A 10,761-nucleotide genomic window follows, 5' to 3' on the forward strand; every position below is an offset into this window, starting at 1 on the left:
GAAGATAATTCAAAGTTCCAATATAAATTCACTATTCGCTGAATTTATGCCAATATTTATAATAAAATTAAAAGCCCAAGCAGTAGATCTTTAGTATACACTGCACAAAATGAAATCTGCTTCATTAAAATTTATACAACAGTCAATAGACAAAAACCACATCTCATAGTCGCATAAATTGATATTAATGGTTTGGATACCTTAAAGCCATGCATACATTTCCTTTGTCCTCGTGTTGCTTACGCACGATTTTGGGGATGTAAATTTCTGCTGAGAACTCTCAGCTCAATGATATTTCGTCTTTTAAAAGCAATGATAAGAATTCCTCTCTCGACATTTTAGTCGCCCCACAATATTCCTCATTCAAACGCAATTTTAATTCATTCAGAGATTTATCATTCTCTTGCGAAATTGCAGTCTGAACAGCAGCATACATATCAATATTTAACATTGTAGTTTGTAAACGATTTTCCAAATAAATGCAATGAAACAGATTTTACAAACCACGCTATAGTGAATCACAACGTGATGATCTATCTCGCATTCCACACACCACGCTTGACTATGTTAGCTCAGAAGGCTATCAGTCGAAATCGGTCAAACAATCACAATAAAACAAAAATTCAAATGAGCCATTTGTAAGATAGCAATTGGACTCCCTTATAGGTCTGGCCACCCCTATTATCGGTCGAGATTATTCCAGACTGTCCACTGATCTGGACATTGACCAATAAAATAGCGTTTCTGGCGTTCATAGACTCCTTTATATGTCGAACCAGTCAAGCCACCCCGCTTATCAGTCGGTTATTCCAGGTCAATTAAAATTCAACTGATCTGGTTACCAAGGAGATATTCATTGGATTAGTCATTAGTTTTCAATAATAAATAAAGCTGGATTTTCATCATGAAGTAAATGCGATATTAAAGTAAGAATAATTCATGAATTTTTAATTAATATGAATAGGTAATTTTTGAATTTCAAACATCAGTCGCGCGACGGATTTGACATACTCTAGATCCGCCCCTGGCTTCTACGACGGATGCCTTTTTTAACAAACGAGCTATTTGTTGGCCACATATGAATGCAGATGTGCGCTTCGTAACTGCTGATTAATGATTTGCTCGATCAAAGTTTGTAGTCTGCACGAAACAAAATATATCATATTTTATCTCAACGGATCACTAGTGAAATGTTAGCTCATTTATTCTCATTAGTTTTTTGCTTTCTTTCATGTGATGGCCTTTTTCGCAACAATTGTAGGATTTGTTTTTGGAACATGCATCTCGCGTTTCGTAAATTAATAATGATATAAATATTGCATACAAATCATGAGAATCTTTGAGATTTTTGTCTTGAACAAGAACTGCATCAAATACTTGTCAAGATTGTAAAAAAGGCAAAAATGCAAATAATTAAAACACTTAAATTACAATCATGTTTATAATCCTTGAAACATGAATACACAATTGTGTATTTAATACTTCTATTCTTGTTTTCTTTTTTATGCGTTTCCTATTAGCCATGTGAGTTCAGAATTTGATTGACTAATAAAGCTTTTATTTCAATAATAAATTTTATACCCATATTTAATACCATTTGCTATGGGATTTTTCCCTCTAAGTATGGCGTTGTTTATACAAGAATGATGAAGTGCATGTACTTTTGTGTTCTTTAATGCTAGAAGCTTAACACTTTTCCAAAATTATAGAGTTATTAAACTGCACTACCTGTATTTCTTTCATATTATGAAATGAATTAAGAACCAAAAATTAAAGGAGAACTTTCACGTCGTCTTAGACGAAACGTCGTGTTTGCTAAATCACTCTAATGTCATGTAGTGCAACTGGCTGCAGTAATGCGTCATTGCTGAAGAAATTTTAGACAACGCAACTGGCTTCTTTAAATGTGCCGTAATTGCCCTCTAACTTTGTTAAGTTATTAAACGTATATTTCTTTCTCTTACGCTATGATAATTTAATGATCACATACGCTTGCATAAAAACATCAGCTGATTATGGTCATTAATCTGAGATTGCAAAATACACAAAAATAGCTCAAACATAAAATTATTTTTTCCCAACTTTTCTTTAATTTCTATTTTTACATTGGACAACATTTGACTTTTAAATTTTGATTCTTTTAACGCTAAGGTCACAATTAGTTTCCCCAATTTTCACCAGTTTTCCAAGGCAAATAATTACATAATACAGTGATCAAAAGATCTGATGATTTACATGAGCAAGAGCTCTCGATGATGATTAACGTTTTGCACAAAATATAAAGGCTTTTACTGGCACTCTGTGTACTTTGATTTTGATGTCTTTTTGATCAGCAATAACTAGCATTGTTGCACTTAAAATGAGTCATGTGACTAACAACAAAAGCAGTAAATAGTGTGTAACACTACGTAGTTGCAAGAACAGTTACAAATATAGTTATATGTACCCATTGTTCAAAAATAGTTTATGTTGACTTACGAACGAATAATTTTTAATATTACTGATATGGAGTATAAGCAGCATAAACGGGGGAAAGTGGCCAAATGTTTGTCTTATGGTAAAATTGATGGCTAAACTCCTTTAAAACAACATAAACAAAAGTATTTTGTAAATACCTTATTACTTGATAACTACTCAAAAAAAGGAAAAACACCTTTTAGTCTTTTAAATGTATATTTTTAAATTATTAAGATATAACTCTTGTTGTTTGAATATTTTCATTCTTCTGTAGCATTCTTCCTTTCTCAATTTTATAAATGCATTTTTTTCTATTGTTCCAATTTGAACAATGGTAACTGCAGATATACAAAAAAAAGTATAACATGACGGGATATTTTAAATAACCATAAATAACTCATAGTATTATTCCTTACAACTTGATGTGCGTCATTGGCCGTTGTCAATGTGCTTCTTTTATAGGCTTTTGTATCTTTACTTCATAATTCGGTAGTAAGAAGTTGCACTTTTTATTCTGATAGGCTGGTACATATACATTGAAGCCAGTGAGCCGAGAGTTAAAGGAGACAGAGCTGTCATTGAAGCTGGACCATTTGAACCCAATAAAAGTTTTTGTTTTACGTTTTACTATCACATGACTGGGTCGGATCTTGGGGAAGTAAATGTTTACAAGTCGTGGTGGAATCGAACCAATGTTCAGTTAATGTGGACTAACAATATTTCCATTCCTAAGTGGAAAAAGGCATATATTGACGTAAATTCAACGCGCGCTTTCTACGTAAGTATATATTTATAAATAAAAGCATACTTTCAGGATATTAGTGATTTTTCATTAAATGTCACGCAAACCGAGGAGACACAGCATTTTAATCCACCAGCACCCACTTTTCGTTCTATTGTCAATACATCTTCTGTCTTAGATTTTCTCTAACTTTCTAAGATAGAAGTGTCCTAAACACCAGGGCAAATCTCTCAAAAGAACAAGGACTTGCACTCGTACCTCTTGACTCACAAACGTTACTAAGAACAACAGTAAACTCACTTTCCCTATTTATAAAACCTGATAGTGGAAAAACAGGCATGAAAAATGTCAAACCTTCAATCTTATTCAAAATAGACCATATAACAATTTGAGAAAAAAAAATTGCAAACTGGCATGAATGGCCCAGCCACAGAGCATTCTCGAATCTCATTAGTTCTCACTAGTACAAATACAAATATTCAAACCTTGTCAACAAAACGTCGTTTCACAAAGAACATTTTGTAAAGCATATTATAAATAACATTTATCACAATTTATTTATGACTATACACAAATTATAGAACGCCAGGCAAAATTCCGATGATTCAACTTCCTGAAATAAATTCATGAAATTAACCATTTGTGGCAATAAGAATCTGCAAAAACGACAGATGAATATTATAAGAAAGTGCTTGTGAAGATCAAGTAATAACTCCTTTTACTCAGCTATTCATCCCTTTACGATGACCGAATTCAGCGCTAAAACTCGTTCGTTCTTATTTTCACAACATTTAAATCAATTGCACACCTTCACTTTATAAAATATCAAAAGTAAAATTGAAATCTTTCTAATATCCAAGCAGCTACATCAGTTTTAGTTGTGGCAATGCATTTTTCTTCATATAAACTCCAGCATAATTAACTCTGGCGGTTTTCTTTCCACATGGTGGCCACACCGTAAGTTGGCTGAAAATTGGCCACACGATATACCCCTGAGTGAGACTTCTGCTTATTATCTATTCTGTAGTGACTACTAAGACCAAAATGCAACACGCGCTTCGTGTTATGTGACGTTATAATGCTAGTTGTCTACCGTTTGAAAATAATTTTGTAAAACTTCGAGTTCACTGATTGGCAAATACTGACAGCCATTCATTGTGTTTCAAGCGTAAATTGATTATCGCCGTCGAGCGAATAAAGAAATTCATTATACAATTTCATTGTCAATTGCATTTATTTAATTAGTTCGGCAAAGTTATGCATGAATTTGCTTCGCAAATGATTATGGTAGTTTAATTGTTGTCGAAGGTGTTAAGTTTTCATACCCGATTTCTGCTAACACTTAATGACATGAATGTGGAGCAAAAGTGAGCCATGGTTTCAGAAGAAATTTTTGCAATTTTTGACAAAAGCCAGAGGACTTCATTGTGTGTAAATTATTGCCCATATAACAGTCGAGGACCTTAGACATGGCAGAACGTGAAATCGCCCTCAAAGCAGTTGGGTTTGAATTGATTGGCCGAATATGAATCTTTTACTTTCAGTAGAATCAAAAATGTTTAAGTCATGAAAATGTGTGTGACAGTGTGTCCTTCCACAACGTTATTGACAATGTGCCCTCCCGGCATATAGCACATACGGTGAACGTCTCATTATGAGGCTCTCTATACAAACCTAGAGTGCTCAAACTGTGTATGCGCATTAAGTTTAATATGCAATGTCTATGACGATATGACCACGTGGCAATCACCATAGAGCAATGGTGACTGCTACACTTGGTACACGCGATGAATGGTTACTGAATGTTTGTTTGTATTGTGCGTAGAGTCACCAGTATGCTCACACCCCTAAGGGTGAGCTTTGTATATCGCGAAGTGGTGTACGTCTCAATACGAGGCTCTCTACACATTCTAAGAGTGCTCAAAACTGTGCAAGCGCAAAAATATAGAATTAAGTATGCATTCTGCTTAAACACATTAATCCCACCTATAAGCATTGCTATATGTTAATGTTTTTCAGTTGATGGTCGAAGGAGTTTGTGGTCCTGGTTCCATTGGTGATATTGCTATTGATGATCTTTTGTTGGTTGACAAACATTGCTCTAAAGAAAGAAACGGTATTCGTACATGCAAGTTATTTTTGGCATTATATTAAATGAGACTGATTGACAAGCTTTACAAATGAAAACTTTGTAAATGAGGAAGCCATGACAAAAAGTGCCTGACCATAGTATAAAAAACGTCATGACTATGAAGCTAAATAAATCACCATGCTTCACTTGACGACAATTTAATAGAGTTTAATAAGAAACTATCCTAAAAATTAAAAAAGGACTTCTTGCAAACTCAAGTTTAGGTTATACAAACAGAAAGTTGTGTTAACAATCTGTTTGTTATGAATAACTATTCTTAGTAGCATTTTTTTTTGTATTCTTTCTTTGTATTCCTTTTTTGCATTCTCTTATTATTTTTTCTAAATATTCTTTAGATTCGCTACTTACTTTATTGTTTCATTATCTGTTTGATAGTCTTTCTTTGTTGCAATATTAATGACTTTTGTTTTTATAATGTTTTGATTTCATTGCTTCATCAAGACATTGCCAACCACCATATCAAAATTCCATACGTAAATAAGCCATATGTAAATAGCTTGTAATTCAACACCTACAATGTATAGATTTTACTAAATGCCAGCTGGCAATTACATCATTTTGTTGCATGATTTTTTTGAAGTAAATTAAAATATTACCGTTCAAACGATCTTGTTTCATAACTTAAGTTTTAGTTTACAAGTTGTCTTTTTTCGCATTGCGTTTTGACACAAAATGGTTCAGTCATCTGCAAAACAATAAAGAGTATGTGCTACTAAAAAAATCAGGATTAATTTTTAAACCGCGTTATAGCTGTTGTGCGAAAAAAATTATTAATGTTTTATTAAAAAATTTGTGACTTCAAAGCTAAATAAATGGAATATGTATTCAAAAATGATATGATTTTAATGTTAAGAACAGCTTAATTTTAAGTTAAGTGAAATACTGCAATATCACTCTTGCTTACGAAAACAAAAGCTAGATTAGAGTATAATAATGACGAATATTTCTCCTATTTATGATTTTATCTTTCAGATAAATCACCATTTTGTTCGTTTGAGAAGAATTGCTCATGGGATATCATTAGCCCTAAAGACTCAATAGATGAACTTGAGGACGTAGAAAACATCTTTTTGCAATGTAAATATTTCATTTGTAACTTATGGTTCTTGTCCTCCAAAGAAAAAAATGATTCTGCGAATAAAAATTTAATTCCAGAGATAAGAAAGTATTAAAACAAAAACAATCAAAAAAAACTGAAGAAGATATTGTCTGTATAATTAAGCACTAGAGATGTAGCTATTTTTTCCAAAAAATCTATGTACTGATTCAACTGATGTGTCTGGATATAAATATAACTTGGGAATTGATGTTGAAGGCAGTACAAACATTAAGCAAATATACCAATTCGCAGATGCACTTTCATGATGAACTGCATCATTCATATAAAAACAAATCGATCATTGATGATAAAAGTGCTTCGGCATTTTTTATAAAAGTAACTTCTCTTTTTATGAGATCTCCGATTGTGCATACAAATTAGCTACTTATTTTTGGAGTGCAGTGATAACCAATTTTCACAGGAATAAAACTTTTGTTAGGAATAGTAAAGTGTTAATAGAGTCTTAAAAAGTGATTTTTGGCCAAAATTCTCTAGTTTACTTCACCAAAAAAATTCACACAGAAAATATAAAGATCTTGTGATCATTGATTGTATTTCCTCACTCATTTGAAAGATTGTACCGGCTTTTTTTTCTTATTTTGGTGTGAGTTCTGAATATTTATTCGTGAGAAAACCCTATGAACAAGTCAATTAATTGTTAATATTTTCTAATAAATATCACACGTGTAAAATGAACGACATATAATGAATTTGATTTAACAAAATTTTAGCAAACTATCTGCGACTGATTTCATCAGGAAGGCTTGAGATCACATTAAACGAAGAAAAAACCGCTCGTTTTCATTGCATGTCGTTCTGGTTTAAACTTTGGAAAGCAGCAAGCTTTACAACGTCACAGCAACTTCATGGCAACACACATGTTCTTGATCACAGTCGTAATGACAATTTGGATCATTGGGTATTTGCTGAAATGCCTCTTATTTCTGCCTACACAAAGTCAAAGGTATTACATGATTATACGAAAAGTCCGAGTACCATTTTTTGACAATTTCTTTTATAGGTATACCTATATACATATATGTGCGTTGATGTTAAATTCTGTCTTTTTTACAACAGTTACAAGTTAGACAGTTTAAGAAGACGTAAACATGAGTAACATTGATTAACGTTGAGCAACACTATATTTTTCTATTATATCAGCCTTTCAAAATACAGTCCCAGAGTCTATAAAAACTCAAACCTGCAAAAAATGCCACTAATGAGTTTCAATTTGTTATTTTATTTCACAGCTTGTTTTTAATGTTACTGGCCTTTCAAAGAAACAACACTGGTATCTTGCCATTGATGAGATTAAGTTATCTATTGAAACCTGCATTAGCTACTTGCAAGGTGAGTTTTATTTTTAACTAAAACAGTTAAAAATGATATTTTTTTAAATAACAGTATTGAAAATTTACGTAGCTTTATGTTAAATTTTTTCAACATCATATATTTCATGCATGCAGCGGAGTAAGACGGTGTGTAAGTTCCACTATTTAAGTTTCAGAATATCAAGGCTATATTTATATAGAAATATACTGTTTTTAGGTGGTACTGCATGGATCACACGATTTTCAAGAGTCTACAAGTCATTAATACGGCGAGGCGACTATGGTAGAATCACAGCCTTCTATGATCCTGGTTTATCCTCTAGAAAGACTTCGAATTCAACAAAATCAAGTCCCGTCCCTGGATTTATTTTATCGATTCAAATCAATAAGCAAAATATTATCATGGAAGATTTTGAGCAGACAACTTACTCTAATTTGAGCATAGGAAGTCAAGTTCTTGTTAAAGAATCTAATAATTCAGGTATTCAAAAAATACCCTATTGGCAAAGGCTGTCATGAGTTGATTGTTTGCCTCAAAATTAATAGTTCAGATGTAGTAATCCCAGAACAAAAAGTTATGATTTCTCCGTATCAATTAGAAAACCACGGTAGGTGTGCTAACAAAACAAGCAATTTTTAATACTTATTGTGTTTCTCTTTTTAATGTGTCTCTCTTTTTAACAAAGTTGTTTGAGCATAAAAATCGGCTTTGAATTATTATCCTAAAGGGTATATTTCAGCATTATTATACAGAGTGTATCGATGATCTTTTAAAAGTAGTAATATGAAATAACGCTGTGATAATCTTTTTCAATTTTTTAAGCTATGTGGAAAGGAAATGCAGTTTATTGTCCCCCCAAATGGATACCATATCAAAAAAGCTGTTATTATCCTACGTCTCGTAATCGAACGATAAAAAACGCGAAGAATAATTGTCAAAAATTGGATGGCGCAACTTTAGTTAGATTAAGTGACAAAGACAAAAGAGATGCCGTTACCCGTGATTTAAAATCAAACGATTTTCTTGGGCCTCATACGGCGGAAAACCACCAAATTATCAAAACTGCATTATTTTGTGAATATCAATTAGGTAAGATCAATAATTTTACTGAAAATATATACTAAAACGAATACGTTTAAATATTACTTGCATGCTATTATACTGGTGTACATGCTTGAAAGGCCCCGCTTCTTTTCATTTGGAAATCACAATTTCCATGCAATTTTCAAATTTATTGGTGCAAAATCTGTACACACTTTGCATCATGGCCTTATTAACATTACTTGAGGTCCGTGGCAGATTTTTAGCTTTATAGGCAAGTCCTCCTTGAGTCTTTACTAGAATCTAAAATTAGAACCATTTTATGACTACCAACCCCATTTGTTTCTTCAATTTACTGAAGTGCTGTTGACAATTACCGCGAACGTCCCTGTACAAATTCTGTCGCCTGGAGTATGCAACAGTTCATGTTCTCCTTCGGCATCATCGTGACGGCGAATACATGTTTAGGGAACTTAAGCAAGTTCAGTTTTCAAAGTGAGGGCGAAGTCAATTATCTGCGTGATACTAAGCAGAGACCGGCGTTTTAGCGCGAATAAACAAATTGTTAAGCAAAACAAAATCTATCCATCACACGGCAGTTTTACTTGAATAAGAAAGATTAAAATTACGGCGTTCAGAAACATTCGCTATGTTTTAACACTTTTTTACGCTAATGAAGCAATTACAGAATGCGAATTTGTTTTACTCTATGATAGTTACAGGTTGAAAAACCCAAATTTTAGCTACGAAAATAGATCAAGATTTTATTTTGAGGAGCTAGAAGAAGCTGAATGTAAAGCCAATTTTCGTTTCGAAAAAAGAGATTTACATGCTTTAACAACTGCTTTAAATAATCCACCATTGTTTAAATTGTCCCAAAGAAGAGTTCCAGATGGCTTAGAAGCACTTTGTGGGCTGTTTAACCGCTTTGCCTACCCCTGTAGAGCTGTAGATACGGCAACCTGACACTGTTATTTGGTAGACCAGTTCCTGAGTTGTGTATGATAACAAATCATGTCATGAACTATAATTATGATGTATATTCTCACCGCATTACTGAGTGGAATAACCATCCTCTCCGTCCTCATCATTTAGAAGTCTATGCTGAGGATTTTCAACGAAAAGGAGCTACATTACCAAAATATTTTATTGATTAAACAATTCACCCCGTTAGTGGGCCAAGAAAAAATCAAAGAGTGCCTTACAATAGCCACAAGAAAGTACATGCACTGAAATTTCATACAGTAGTCACTCCAAATGAAATGATAGCACACCTATATGGAATAGTTGGTAAGATTTTTTTGTCCACACAAGTTGTAGCCAGATATTTTGCATGAAATAATAAATGCTGGGTTGCTGACCATTGTCAATCACTATCACCTTATTGCAGAAGGAATAAGGTATGACTCGGGTATGCTAGCTGAATCTGGTATTTTGCCAACATTGCAAGATCAAGCTTAGAGAGCTAATGTGTGTGTATGGAGACCTAGTGTACCCCTTAAGAATAAATTTGTAGGCATCATTTAGAGGACCAAATATTACCAATCGAATGAAGTTATTTAATACTAAAATGAGTGCTTCAAGAGTATCAGCTGACTGGTTATTTGGCGATATCATCAATTACTTCAAATTCCTGGACTTTAAGAAAAATCTTAAAATTGGTATGAACATTGTTGGAATAATGTACATTTTATGCGCAATCTTAAGAAATGCTCTAGCATGCCTATACAGTAATGAAACTGCTGACCACTTTGGTTTACAACCACCTTCCTTTGAAAAATGTTTTAGCGATTAGTTGTAAACAAAGATGTAAAAAACAAAGTGAAGCACTGCTACATGAAGTAAAATCACAGCTTCATTTTAACTTGTCACATTTGTAAATCCTTTTATATTAAACATATTATAACTTCTAACTTTGCAAACATTGTATATCAAAAA

The 10,761-nt window shown here is 33.0% G+C and overlaps 1 protein-coding gene across 1 annotated transcript in view; it reads left to right on the forward strand.

Annotated features, from left to right (window-relative positions):
* LOC124449146 (MAM and LDL-receptor class A domain-containing protein 1-like) overlaps positions 1 to 10,284 on the forward strand; it is a 30,241-nt gene extending 19,957 nt beyond the window's left edge. The window contains exons 6-13 of the mRNA XM_047000097.1: positions 2,979 to 3,235; positions 5,219 to 5,315; positions 6,324 to 6,428; positions 7,182 to 7,414; positions 7,701 to 7,800; positions 7,999 to 8,262; positions 8,605 to 8,871; positions 10,214 to 10,284. Coding sequence (XP_046856053.1) covers positions 2,979 to 3,235; positions 5,219 to 5,315; positions 6,324 to 6,428; positions 7,182 to 7,414; positions 7,701 to 7,800; positions 7,999 to 8,262; positions 8,605 to 8,871; positions 10,214 to 10,284 — 1,394 coding nt within the window. The remainder of the gene's footprint in view (positions 1 to 2,978; positions 3,236 to 5,218; positions 5,316 to 6,323; positions 6,429 to 7,181; positions 7,415 to 7,700; positions 7,801 to 7,998; positions 8,263 to 8,604; positions 8,872 to 10,213) is intronic.
* Positions 10,285 to 10,761: the final 477 nt, after the last annotated feature.

Source organism: Xenia sp. Carnegie-2017, unplaced genomic scaffold (genome assembly GCF_021976095.1).
Source record: "Xenia sp. Carnegie-2017 unplaced genomic scaffold, XeniaSp_v1 HiC_scaffold_23, whole genome shotgun sequence".
In the NCBI taxonomy this organism is placed as follows: Eukaryota; Metazoa; Cnidaria; class Anthozoa; order Malacalcyonacea; family Xeniidae; genus Xenia; species Xenia sp. Carnegie-2017.